Source organism: Platalea leucorodia (assembly GCF_965183815.1).
Source record: "Platalea leucorodia genome assembly, chromosome: 9".
NCBI lineage: Eukaryota > Metazoa > Chordata > Aves > Pelecaniformes > Threskiornithidae > Platalea > Platalea leucorodia.
Window position 1 is genome coordinate 28,491,680 of NC_138831.1, and position 14,463 is coordinate 28,506,142.

Here is a 14,463-nt window from a genome sequence, read left to right on the forward strand (position 1 = left end):
AAGGAGACAGATTTAGCATCTTCAGGTGTGCCCCATCTCCTTCCCTGGGAGGTTTCCTGGGATAAGGGCTCACCTGGCCCTCAAGAGACGTGTTTTCTGAAGGGGCTGGCACTTACTGCTCAACTGGAATGAAAACCCTTTGCTCCAGCCACAAGACTATGGGGGAAATTGTCTTGGATTTATCATAGTTCCTACGCTAAATCACTGCAGTCACTGTGTCATGCTCCAGTGTCAGAGACACATCAGAGAAGGAAAGTTGGACTGTCAAATTCAGTGGGTTCGCATCCATAAATTATGTTTTGCTCTTGCTTTTGACCAGCCAAGCCTGCTTAAGCTGCTGTAATTCTAACCTCAGGTGTGAGGAGACATAAGACTTCCCTGCCAGAATCCAGTGCATTGCACGAATAGTGTTTCTCTCCTCTGATGCTTGACACACCTGTTAACAAAGCCCAATATACAGGGAGACTTCCAAAAATGTGAATGGCCCAGTACCACCCACACAGCAGAGAGGAGCACTCTGCCCTGATGTAGGGAGTGAGGGACAACTCAGCACATTGCAGAGAACTGCTACTCTGGTTTGGTTGTGACCAAAATGTCATCAAATTATATTTTTTTTAAGCTCAGGAAGACCACCCAAAGCTAAAGCAGTACTACTTGTCTGGGAGGCCCCTCTGCAGCATGTGGCTTGGGGAGCTCCCACAAGATCACCCCAATGCTGAGAGTCACCTTTGCGTTGCCTCCCCTGCCTTGAGCTTGATCCTCTCCAGAGGGGGAGGAAGGAAATGTCTGCCATGGATGTCTTCGCACTTGTTGGAGCAGCAACACTGGCAGCTAGGGTGCCCTGAGCTAGTGGGATGTTAGGTGTCCACCCCTTTGTCCCCTAGATCTTTCTCCCCTCGCTTGCCTGTAATGATCCCCATGTCTTTAAGAGTGTTCCATGCCTTCTCTGCTGTTTGCGTGGTTCCTTGCCATTGCCTGCTGAGGCTCAGCCTGACAACAGCCAGCTGCTGCTTTCAAGGTCCCATTTAGCTGCCTTCTCCTGCCTCTCCCTCCCTTAGCCTGACTGTTGCTGCAGCACATCTGTGACACATCTACATGTGTGCTGCATGCTAAAACTAGGCAGGAGCTTTGAATGCGGTGTGGTGGCGCTTGATCTCCTTTTTTTGTGTCTGGTTGTCAATTTTTAACCGGGGGCATCCCTGAAAGATGTTTTTTAGTAAGCGTACATGCTCGGCTGGTCTTACTTAGCTTGACAGGTAGCAGCATCTGAGGTCTGGGGTGGATCCTTTAACTCTACAGATGTTAGAAAAAAGAAAAGCCCTCTAGGAGGAACAAATATATCATCATTGTTTTAAGGAGTGTTGCTTCTGATTATGGGAGAATCTAAACGTGTTTTTACGTCAAGAAGACACTCCTGGCTGAGGGAGATAGAGACTGGACGATAATGAGTCTTCAAGAAGGAGAGCCTGTTTTGGAATCTTTTCAGATGAGATGACACAGTAGGAAGGTCTGCCTCAGCAGGGGGATGAGCCACACCGCCCTCAGGTTTGTCACTAGGCTTCCATGTTCTTCGTGCGTGCGTTGTGTTCAGAGCTGTGGCAGCAGCTTATTAAACGCAGCTTGAGTCGAATCAGAAATGCTCTTGGTCTAATGCACCATTTCATACCTCTTGGTGAAAACCTGCATTGAAGGAGTCCTCTGTTTTCCTTCCCTGGTGGAATTTTTCCAGCTCTGTTACTGCTGTAACTTGTGTGTCTCTGATGCTTGACGTTGCTCTGCTAGGAGCATCAAAGTGGAACTGCTTCCTCCATCCTCCACGTGCAGCTGAATAGATCAAGTGCTTGATGTTCCTGAATGAAGCAAAGCTTGGCAATTAAAAACAGGTTCACTAACATGAGTCCCTAAAGCCCATAAATCAGAAGTCATCTTAGGGCTTTGTGGAGGTGACTAGGTGTTTGGGCTGGGGGAGGATGTTTTGTATTCTGGCTTCAATTTTTCACTCTTGGCCAGATCCAACATGTGCAATGCTCATTGACAACTCAGTTTTGTCAGGATGAAAATGTTATTTTCACCCTTGCTTTAAGTGCTTTCTGTCAGAGACAAGGCCTGTTGTGCCAGGCACTGTGCAAATACTTCTGGCTGTGATCTGGACTAAGTCATGGTGAAGTTTTTTACTCATAACCATCAAAATTGTCTTGCATAAGAGACACCAAAAGAGCCTTTGAACAGGAGGAATTGTTAATCTCTGCTGATCTGATGTATATTCAAGCAGGTGATGTGTGGAAGATGGGCTCATATTTATCAGGAGGGCCTAGAGATGCGATTGCCAGTAAGATCAGATCTTCAAGTGTTACCTTTGTGAGGAAAGAGGGTTTGTTATGCTTGCTTCCTTGACAGGAGAAAGGAAAATAAAAGCATGGGTTTCTTTGGCATCTGATTAAATGTCACAAATATCCTCTCATTTTGCAGCTGCAGTGCAGGGGTCCTGCTGTGTGCCAGGGGATGTTCTCCTTCCCAGGGGTTTCTCCAACATCTGAAATGGAGATTTGTGGCTCTGAAGATGGACTCAGCTGGCCATGGCCTTGGAAATACTGCTTTAATTCTCAAGCAGAGTCTCCCATCCTCCCCTAGTGTTCCTGTGCCCTATGATAAAATGCCATAGTCTGTTCTTATTACTGTTAAAATAACAGAGCAGATGTTAACACTGCTTCACAGTCACTGTTGTTCCAGTGTAAAAGCAATTCCAACAGTTTGTCCCAGCTCCTTGCAGTGGTTTCTCTGTCCGTAGAAGAATTAATGCACAGACATTAGAGCGTGTAGTTCAAACATAAAAGGAGTGGGCACCGTGTCTCTGCATCCAGCGCATGTCTGGAATGGGAACTCCACTCCTCTTCCTCTTCAGCTCTGTGATGGGTCTGAGTCAGGCCGAGGTCACACTGCACTGGTGCTGCTCATTTCTTCTCAAGCAGCAAGCCTAGAAGAGCGATGCAGCACAGTCACTGGCTCTCCATCACTAGCAGCCACAAGCAGGGTGAGTGTCTTGTCAGAGTGAATATAGCATGGAGGTTACTCCAGGAAACATCTTTCTGACTTGGAGAGCATCTTTCAGCCATCATTGGCTGTGCGCAGCTCTCTGGCAGCGCATCATGAAGCATCCAGGCAGGTGGAAGTAAAGAAAAAGGAATATGAAAGACCCAACAGCATCTGTGTATGTGTGGTAGAAGCAAAAAAACCAGGTAAATAAGTATCTTCAAGTGCTGCTGGAGTGTATCTGTTCATCTAACATCTCAACTGTCCAGGTTGTTGTCCTGGCCAATGCGACTTGCTGTGAGGTTTTAAGGAACAACAAAAATACACTTTTTTCAGGTTGTGTAATTGCTGTTGGCCATTTCAACAACTGAGCTTCTCTGGTAGCAGAGACAAATCAAATGAGCCAGTCAGGCTCTGTTTGAAGCTTGTTATGTATGGAGAGGTGAGGAAACACTTTGTTCCAGTTTTGCATCTTAATTTGAATTGCCTCCCAATATACCTTTTTGTCTTCCAACCTGCTGCCGTGTCCTGTAGGTGATTCAAAGCGTGAAGAATGTCTGAAGTGCAGAGCATCTGCTCTGTTCTGCATCATCCTATAACTGATTAGAAATAATGGCTGTTAGCCGTGAAACCCATTTTCTCAGCATATTGAAATAAATCACTACTTAGAGGGGAAGGGGATGGCAACATGTGCTGTTAAGTTCTTTGAAGGGCCTTTGAGCAAGTCCTATTTTTTAAGACTGATTCACATGCAGTCATTTTTTTCCAGTCTCCTGCCCTCCCTGGGCAGTGTTTTTTATTCTGTAAGGAGCACTGCCCCCTCCTCTGCCTGTTACTTCTTTCTGAGTGGTGGAAATGCAGCAGGTTTTCCTTAAAAATAAGGTATCTCATGAACCTCTGGGTGCAGGATGGAGTGATCTCATGCGTGTGGAGCTTTCAGCCAGGTATGGATCCAAGATCTGTAAAGAAAAAGAGAGATCTGGGTTTGCCAGCTGCGGATGTGTCTGGATTCAGAGCAATAAACCAAAGAGTAGTTGGGGTCTATCAGCCCAATGGCCCTTGTGGTTGAGGCAAGCGGGTTGGCTGGAAGGACCGACGTGGGGTTACTGCTGCCTGGGCAGCTGCTTAGCTGGGGGATCCAGAGTGGAGTATGCTGCAGCCTGCCCTGTGCAGGAGGTGTGGAGCTGTCCTGCCAGCATCGACCCAGTGCAGAACTGCTTGGGAACCAGTGACTCCCCACAGGGAGGTCCCTGGGGGGTGACCAGCTGGTGGCTCTCACCTTAAACGTTCACCAAATCTGATAGCATCATACCGTGATGTCCACTGCAACAGTGTGGCAGTGATCTCTGTGGACTGACATTTGTTAGTGCAAAATTTGGAGTGTGCAACAGCTTTGCAGTGGTTTTGTAGTGTCGCAAGCCTGCATGCAGACAGGTAGATGGCCTTTCCAAAGAAGCATCTTGCTTAACAAAGCCGCCATGTGCACAGGGCTGCCATGGACCAAGACAGCCATAAGTGGAAATTCACATGTTTTCATTTAAAACCTAAAAAAGAAATTAAAAGGTAATAAATGAAATGTAATTGTGAATTATTTCCAATTGGAATCATGTATTAAGTTAGGAACCCAAAGGAGAACTGCTTGCTGACCTATTCAAACTTGATCTGCAATATATTTATTCTCAGAAGCAGTGATGAGCAGTGATGAGCATCTGAATAAGGTGCATTGTTAGAGGGCAAATGGCCCTCCATCACCTTGGAAGTGGGGTTCTTGCCCTTTTACCTTCCCTTCTCAGTCATGCTGCCAGAACAAAGTTAGTCAAATGCTGAAAAATATTCCAGCTATTTCTAGTTGACAACTGATGAGATTTATTATTATTTTTAGTCAGCGTTGAGGATCGTAAGGCTTCCGCCTGCCCAAAAATTCCCCTCCATGAAGAATCTGGCATGTCTAAGACAACATATGGGTCGAGGGAGGAAGGTGGTAAGACACAGAGCAACAAGGGAAGGCTGTGGGCAAGGGAAATGCTCCTGGTAACCAGTGTAGTATGTTTAAAATCAATACAAAAAGGCTGCTGCAATTCCCCGTGGCATCCTTCCAAGAGCTGTGTCCCATGGGTAACGTTTCAGAAACAGACATTGCAGTTTCTGTTGGGATAAAGTCAGGGAGCACAGTACGGTAGCCAGAGAAAGGAGGGGATGACAAATTCCTCTTCCAGCTCTGCATCGGAGGACGTGACCCAGCTCTGATCGTAACTTCTGCCTCAGTTTGCTCCATCTGTTGCGTTTCTCGTAGAGTAGCTGAAACCTGAGATAGCACCGAGCAGAGGCTTGGTGATGGGCTAACAAAACCTTGCTGCCTTGTTAGCCGGGAGGGCACAGTAGCTAGTCTGCTTGTGAATAACTTTTGCCTCATCGTTTTGCAGATATCTCGAATGGAGTACGTGCATTCGAAGAACCTCATCTACAGAGATGTCAAGCCAGAAAACTTCCTTATTGGCCGGCAAGGCAATAAGAAAGAGCACGTCATTCACATCATAGACTTTGGATTGGCAAAGGAGTACATTGACCCGGAAACCAAAAAACACATACCTTACAGGGAACACAAGAGCTTAACTGGAACGGCAAGATACATGTCCATCAACACTCATCTTGGCAAAGGTCTGTGTAGTTGGTGGGAGCTTGCCATGCTAAGCCTTGTGGACCTCCAGTGGTAGCTTGGCTTACAGCTCTCTCGTGCCCTTTGAGCTATTTGTAAACCTCTTGATGCCTTGATGCTGTTTACAGTTGTGAGGCTTTTTTTTTCCCTTTTGAGGAATTGAGACAGCTGAAATGTTGGAAGCCTCGTAATTATAGTTTTTATTAGGAACTAAATAACTGGTAGCAACCCTGCACTGATAAAAGGCAAGTAGGTGGGTAGTAATTGCTGTACTAAATGATGACCAAATAAATTTTTATAGTACAGCTCTGTACCGGTACCTTCCAGTTTCAGGTGCTAGAGTTGGATGTTCCCTGACTTAATAATTGGTTGGAGAAAATTAATGATTCAACTCATTTTAAACCTGGCTTTCATCTCCTCTTCTCACTGCTTTCTTTCCTAGCAGAAGATTACATTTCTGTGGCTGAAAGGCAAAAAACCTTATTAAATGTTTATATTCACTTAAACTCGTACGAGCAGTAAGATAACGGAGTATTATTTGAGTAGCCTCCCAGCTATGAGATCAAGGCGTCACTGGCTTTCGCATCTCCTGGAGAGCTCACTCTCTTTGGGGAGTAAGGAGGCATGAGCCCAACTTCAGATTTTTGAAAATCTGGTGAAGAGTCAGGAAGGGATGGAGGAATGAGAAGCTGCAGTGGGAACACACTCAGGAACTGCTGGTGCCGGGGATATGCTCTGCAAGTGGATGTGGGAAGAAGATCTGCTTGCTTTTGAAGTACACCATGTGCCGTCTTTAGGACGCTTTTCACTGCAGGTTTTGCAGCTCACGCTGTGGCTCGTGCAGGGTAAAAGTCAGTTCTGGGCAGGTGTATTTGAGGAGGGGAAGGCTGGCTACCAGCTGTGCGGGGGTCTGTCTCTGCGCAGAGGGGTTTCATAGGGCTGATGCATTGCTGGTGAGGCCAGCCCAGGTGCAGTCGGTCCCTTCGCATTTCAGGACTGAACAAAATAGAGGAATCTGATAGCAATTTTTTTGAAAGACGAGTGCACTCAACCATCTTCCCGAGAAGTTCATCTGCATCGTTGCACTAAATTACCCAGGACATCCTCTTTTTCTTTCCTTTTTACAGCTGTATCAGGGTAACCTGCAGAACTGTCACCTCGGTTTCCTTCTGTTGAGTGTTCTCACCCCCAGCATCTTTTGAGGGTTAAATTTGCTGCTGCTTTTGAAGGAGAACTATGCTGGGCAAAGCGCTGCCTTTTTCTCCTCTTGCAGATGATGCAGCATCAGGGACAGCTCACATGCAGTTTGCTGTGGTGTGTGGGCTGCATAACTAGATCTGCTCCAGATTGCAGCTTCGGAGCACGTTATGTGCCTGCCAGTGGAGGTTTGAAGGAGAGGAGGTTGCATCAAATTGGTCTGCAAGCTCAATGAACCCAAGCCTGCATGCTACAGCCCGGCACAGTGGCAGTCCCATGCTGTTGCGCTCCAGATTTGTTCTGTCTTGTATCCTCCCTTGGGTTTTTTGATACATGTTGGTAGATTATTTTAAGGATGCTTTTTCCTTTGGCTTGAGGCCCCCTTTTTTCCCCCCTCATTTATAATCATAACATCTGCATGGCAACAGCAGCAAGGGTTTCACAAGGCAAAGTGCTAGAAGGAGCTATTTTTGATCTGCTGTGATGTGATGAGCTGCAGAAACAATTGGGAAAGGGTTGGCACTGTGCAGCATGGTTGTTCCCTGCAGCTGGTTGCAAGCGTCCCCTGGCTGTTCCTGTGTAGTTCAGAGAAATAACGTAATCCAGAACCACATCACAGTTGCACCATTGGCACTGGCAGCCCAGAGGAGAACTGGGGAACTGCTTTATTCCTCTATGATTAATATCTCCACCTCTTATCCATTCTACCTAAGGCTGTGCAGTGTATCTTATAGCTCCTGTGTTATCTCATGCCTTCTAGCTGATCTTTTCTTAACATATTTTATGGGTTTTATTAACAGGTTCTAGGTATTTTTGCACAACGCTTGAGCTTCAGAAAGCAAGTGAACTTCCCTAGGATATCTTTATCTCAGAAATATGTGTGGCTGCTGATCAGATCTCAGATCCATTTCCACAGCTGCAGCAATAATTGTCATCTCTTCTGTTCTAGAGCAAAGTCGTCGAGATGACTTGGAAGCCCTCGGCCATATGTTTATGTATTTCCTCCGAGGCAGTCTGCCCTGGCAAGGATTGAAGGTGTGTTTGAGTTTTAGGTTTTGCCTTTTGAAACTTTGTCCGGTCTCTGCACAAATGAGAATCTGGTGGGGAAATGTTTGCAACATCCAGCCGGAAACACTGTCCTGTCCTTTGTGTCCTTGAAGTCTAATGACAAGGCATTAGCTTTACCTACAGGAAAGATTTTAAGATAGAAATGTTGCCTGCCACTTCCAGATACCATTAGTTTAGCTGAATTGGTACAGCTCTGGAGAGAAGATTCAGCAGAGGCAGACGAGAGGCTGAGACAGGGACGGCAATGAGAAAACCGTTGAGCTGTAATGTGAAGCTGCCCCGAGCTGGAGTGCGACTGGGACACAGTGGTTGTTTATGAAATTCCAGTTACAGCACACAATCCCCCAGCTGCATCTGTGAAACGTGTTTAGAACGGGAGCAGTTTGATGGTTTTAGATGTGCCGATGGACTTCAGCTTGAAAAACTGGTTTTCTGGCAGAAGTATTGAGCTTGGCTTCTCTCCAGAGACACTGGACACTCAGTGCTTAGAAGTTTATGAAATGTCATGTACAATCTGGAGGGCTGCAAGCAATTGAATTACAGCAACTGCAGCTAACATCCGTCAGCTGAATTAACTAGTAGTAAGTTATTTGCTGGCTCTGAAACTGTTAGTAGTTGCATCTTCGCTTCTCCATCACTTTCCTGATGATTAAGCTACTGTGTTCAACTTCAGAATTACAGTGAGTGAAGGAATCGAATTTGATCAGGTTAGGAGAAAGTTTATTAATGAAGACAATAACTCCTCTTAGACCTGTTAGTACTGTTGGAAAAAGGAGACAAGTTTTTGGGCTTGCAAGCTGCTCAGCAAAGTGCTGCTATGGTCAGTGGCAATGGCTTGCATGATAGACCTTGTTAAGCTGCTTGGTCACCTTCTATCCAGAGTTAGTCTCAGCTTAGCCTTATCATACATGTGCCAGAAACATTGACAACTTATAAAAGCACAGAAAGGGTTTTTCAAGCATGGAAGTGATTCTGAAAAAAATCAGAATCTTCAACTTTTAAGTTCACACCTCTGTAAGTGTGCATTATTCCATTACATATTTTGTTTCTGGCTTAGTTGTACTCATCTGCTTTAAATTAATCCTGTAAATTGTTCAAAAATAATTCCGGGTTTAGACAAGACACTACAAAATTTCCTCAGTTCAGTGCTGAACTTGATAAGAATTAGTTGACTGCTTCTTGAAGTCCTATATTTTTTCAGCACCAGAACAAACACAGACTCTTCAGCTTCGTCTAGAATATGGCATCTTCACTCTACTAGGTTGCCTCAGCTTACGCTTTTGGTCTCTATTGTTGGAGCTAAAGTCTTGAGAGAACATCTTACCATGCTAATTTTGCTGCTGGCAGGTCTAATTGGCATATTTTGTAATGGAGGCAATAAAACCTGTTCTTAGGGTACCGACTAGAGCAGAGTTCTCTGCTTCAAGAGGGATTTAGGTGGGGAATCTAACTGAAAATTGTTTCATTTTCTTGATGACCAGCTGTTTAATCAGTGCTGTCTAAGTGATAGGCACTTTTGGGGGTGAAAGGAGAGGTAGTATGGGAGTAGCATGGGATTTGGGAGAAGTGTGACTGATGTAAACTAGTTATCTATGTGGTGGCATTCTATCATACACAGTAAAAACCCAACGTGCCCAAATTGCCTTTGCAATTTATCTACTTTTACAGTTGTTTATGAAGGTGTTGAGGTTGCCAATGGCTCTAAGCCTAGGACTGATGTGCAGTCATAGTTTATGCAGCTTTATTTTCTTGTCCCATGAAAGCTTCCCTATACAGTCCTCAGGACTGGGCTGGTAAGAAATTAGCCTTGTAAGACACTAACAAGTGTCCTTCCTTACAAATACTGAAGATGTTTTGAATGTGTCCTTGGGTATTCTTTGCTGATAGCACATAAAATGTATAGTGAGAATTACAACAGGGTAAGATTGTATTCCTGCTAATGTAGTCTAGGATGCAGTTCAGTTACAAGTAACATCTTCTGATACCACCCAGAATCGGTATTAAATACCTTATTTTTCTTCCCATACAGCATGTCGTTTATCACATGGTTGAACTCTTTCTCCACAACTGTTTTGTCTTTGTGCGCTACAGGCTGACACCTTAAAAGAGAGGTATCAGAAGATTGGGGACACAAAAAGAAACACTCCGGTTGAAGTTCTCTGTGAGAACTTTCCAGGTAAAGCCCTGATGGGACCATTTCAGTGCAGTTGGAGGTGGACATACCTTGTTAAATATGATGGTTCTGAGCTTCTCTGGCAGAAAATATTTGGATAATGTGTATCCATTATGTTGTTTCTCTAGCTGGCAGACAACTGGAGCTGCCGCTGTAAGTTAGCGGGGCCTGAGGGCTTGTGGCTGTGGCTTAAAATGAGCATAACTCTTCTCATCCAGAAGGCTGGACAATGGTCAAGTGCCATGTGTTCCTGCTTTGCTTCTTGGCTTCCTTCCAAAAGAGGGCTTCATTATTTTCCCTCTCTCAAGTGACCATGTTCGATCTAATGTTAATTCTTTTCCAAATGGAAGGTTTTACAGGTGTTAAAATTGTAGGTGGACAACTTAGAAGATGGGATGATGTGCCTGTCCTTGAATTCCACCTTCTGACAACAGTTTTAAGGAGAATATTACTAAAGATGTGCTTCTAGCCAAGCTCAACACCTTTTCTCCAGTTAAACAGAAGTCCACCTTGGGGCTAAGAAAGCAGAGTACAAAGTTAAAGCCCTCCCCAGCTACCCTGTCGTCTTCACAGAGTGGGGTTTTTTTGGTGTTTTTTGAAATCCTGACACCAGGGAGAGCACCCAGGTCCCCACGATCAGCCCCATTCCTGTAGGACCCGTTGTGTCACATGGCTCTTTCCCAGTGTGAGGAGCAGCAAGCCTGGAAGGGGGTTGTTGTTCACTCAAATCATGCTAATTCCCCAGACTTATTTGCATCCAAAATCCACCCAGTTCCAAGCAGAACAGCTTCAGGTTGGCTGTTCTCATCTCTTTCCCCAGTACTCCTTCCTCAGAGCTCAGTCATACCTGCAAGTCTGGGCTGAAGGGAGGTGAGAGAACTTATTTCTGTTCCTTGCTCACCTGAAACATGGGTCCTCCACCTTTCAGAGATACAAGCAGGAAGAGGGGATTACCTTTCTTCTCCTCCTTTTTTTCCTCTTTTACCTCCATGTGACATGCAAGCTGCAAGCCACAGAGTTAAGTATCGATAAGCAATGCTGTTCTTATTTTTGCCTTGGCTAAAGGCAAAAACAATGCTGGTGTATCAGTCCTACTGCAGTGCACAGACTTGTGCCTCATACTGAGCTCTGCTCAAACATCCTACCTTGGCTTAGGCGTGAGCCAAGGGAGAACTGGGAAGGGGCAGGACATGAGTTACCAGGGCTCAGTTCTCTGCACATGCAAAGTATGACCCAGATGCAGGAAAGCAGTTAATTAGCTTAACACCACTGTTCTGTGTGCGCCAGGTAAATTAACGTTGGCCCCTCCCCTTTAAAGTCTTGTTTTGTATATTCAAGGCTATGACTGATGTAATGACATTGGCCAGCACAGTGCTCTGGGCAGCCAGACCCTAGTTGTTGCTGGAGCTCAGGGGTGCCAGGGGGGCCCGCCAACATCTTCTACTTTCCTTCCCCAGATGAAATCGCTGTGGCTATTTTAAATGTCTGTGTGAGCAGACAGGCATGTGAGCATCCTGTTGGCAGGTTCAGTGAGTTGGCATTTATTGTACAGTGTGTTTAAGTGTTTGTTTTATACGAACGTATAGAATAAAACTAGCTGTGGAACTCAGATTTGAGGTAGAGCAGCAGCTCTCTGGAGCAGAGGTGGGACTGCCATCTTTGCTTGAGAAGTGTTTGAATTGATTTGCATTGTGGACTATTACTGAAAACCACTACTTTTACAGGAAAAGCCAGAGGTAGCACTGGCAGCCCAGACAATTCTCTCACAGTGTGATGCTCAATGCTGAAACACAGACCTTGGTTTATAACAGCTCATTCAGAAGATTCAGAATAAAAGCAGACTATTGTTAGAATTTGGGCAAGGCAGGAGGGCCCTGGAAAGCTGAATGAAATTCATCTAGCAATAAAAGACTGTTGAGTAGGTCACTGAGGGTGAAGACTTGTTGGATATCCTCAGCTTGTCAATCCACGTGGCTCAGCTGAATTTAGCAGAGCCTGGAAAACTTGCGTCACTGGTGATCTGGCCTTCAGCCGAACTTTAAGCACCAACTTTGAGCCTAGTGCCTTGGGAAAGCCTCGTTGGAGTTAATTGAAAAGCATATTTCCAGCATGTGTCGTCTCTGAGAGGCTTGTAAGTGATGGAGCTCGCGTGTGAGCAGAACTGACACTGCTGCTTTTTTCCCCTTTTCCAACAGAGGAGATGGCCACATACCTCCGTTATGTTAGGCGATTAGACTTCTTTGAGAGACCAGACTACGATTATTTACGAACCATCTTCACAGAGCTGTTTGAAAAGAAAGGCTACACCTTTGACTACGCCTATGACTGGGTCGGGAGGCCAATTGTAAGTTGTCCCTGCAAAATGCAGTGTCTTGCCTTCCAGGTACTGCTTCCCCACCACCTGGCTCTTTGTTCTTGATAATCCCAGTTAATGCCAGTGATCTTAAGATCAAATCTTTAATTTCTGTTCTCTAGCTACCATGGGCTCAACGTAGTGACATGTCCTGATGTTGTGTTCCGGGGGTTCTTGCAGTGCCTTGAAGTTTCCCTAAGGTGCAGAAGGCCCCTTCCCACCTCTTTGGGCTTGCCTTGGTGGGGTATTCAAACCTGATTTTCCCACCTGTGGCAATGAACATGACTAGACTTCTTTTCCTCTAGTCTAGCACAGGATTTGGCACCAATATCTAAAGACATCCATCTTATAGCAGGAGAGCATACTTGCTACCTCAGCACTGAATGGTGGAAGACCTCTATAATGGCTGAGTTCTCATCAAGATGTATGGGAGATCTGGGTAGGGCTCTGATGGATGGTCAGTGAACAGTAAGAGCAAACCAGTTCTGAGCTCAAAAGATCTTGGGCTTACCCTACTCCAGAGGATGAACCAGCTCTTTATAGCACATGACAAGGAAATGTGGGAGTAACCAAGCTCCATTTAGCAGTTTCATGACACCAGATGGACCATAATCATGATCTCATTGCGTCGCTTCTATTGTCAAAAGCCATTTATACTCAAGAAGACCTTGGCCAAAAGATGTGTCATGGGGAAATATGATAGAAAAGTCTAAAGCTCTTCCACTGGCTGCCTGTTGCTTGCATTTTATGTTGTTCTACTGATAGGCTTCTTGCTAATGGCCAGTCACCACACACCAGCAAGGGCAAAGGCGTCTGTAAATTAATTGTCACTGGTGCCAGATAAAATGCCTTCAGTGCTAAACTTGGTACTGTTGCTGTTGATTTACCGTCCCAACTATATTTAGCATTACTAATGATTACTGTGCCCAAAACAGTTCATCTTCATAAGAAATCATTCCCTTTGTGAATCATGATTTCTCTCCTCATTTTTGTTTAATTACAAAGGCAATTGATAAAAAGCACCTTGTAAGACAAGCATGCTATTGCTGACAACTGCAGTGGTTGCTATGGAGATTTTGATGTTGTGAGCAGGGATTATGACTTTGGTGAGAATAGAGCAGATGAAGCTTTAATTTTAACACGTCCTGTTTCTATGCAAGCCTGATTTTTAAAAGTGGCAAGACGATAAGATGAGGAAAACAAGTCTGTATATTTTCAGTTGTAATAATCCTATGTGAGACACATTAGGTGTGATCTAACACTGATACAGATACCTAACTATATCCTTTTAATTAATTTTTATACAAGACATTTGGTGCTGGTGTCCAGCATCAAATCATGGGATTTTATAGCCCTGGCTGTAATTTTCCTTGGTTATTGTCAGTATCTTTGGGCAGTGTTTGATGTTTTCTTGCTTCTACCCAATGGGAGCCAGCCTGACAAGTTAGGTTTGTGCATGCATGTGTTGAGAGAGAGAGAGGCGTCTTCAGCACTGGCTTTTTCCTAACGAATGCCTTGTTTTCCAGCCTACTCCAGTGGGATCCGTTCATGTAGATTCTGGGACGTCCGCAGTAACAAGAGACAGCCACATTCATAGGGATCGACCATCGCAGCAGGCCTTCGCAATCAGGTGCGTTGCTCACAACTGCTTTGGCAGTGCCACATTGTTCATCACCTCTATGAATTCCTCTTGGACCGGAGAAGCAGAAACTGTATGCCATTAGAGGTGGCTGGGGCTGATTCTTGCCTTGGTCATGGCAAGCACAATTCCTGCTTAATTTAGAGATTGTGATTTGAGCAGAATTTTGTCAAAGCAACAGGTTGCTGAAATACTGTATCGACCAGTGGAATTCCTTGGGATCATGAACCAAGTGGAGTACAATTTGGAATGGGTCATTTTTCTGTAGTTTGTGGGTAAGCTGTTTAACTCAACTATCCAGCCTGGTCAGACTATCTGACCTACTTGGCCAACCATGTTCTTTTGGG

At 45.1% G+C, this 14,463-nt stretch overlaps 1 protein-coding gene across 1 annotated transcript in view; it reads left to right on the top strand.

Moving 5' to 3' along the window:
* The window catches only part of CSNK1G1 (casein kinase 1 gamma 1), a 107,630-nt gene that overhangs the window by 78,712 nt on the left and 14,455 nt on the right, over positions 1 to 14,463 (top strand). The window contains 6 exon segments of the mRNA XM_082322524.1: positions 5,454 to 5,688; positions 7,833 to 7,918; positions 10,043 to 10,127; positions 12,320 to 12,468; positions 14,004 to 14,091; positions 14,094 to 14,107. Of these exon segments, the coding sequence (XP_082178650.1) occupies positions 5,454 to 5,688; positions 7,833 to 7,918; positions 10,043 to 10,127; positions 12,320 to 12,468; positions 14,004 to 14,091; positions 14,094 to 14,107 (657 nt within the window).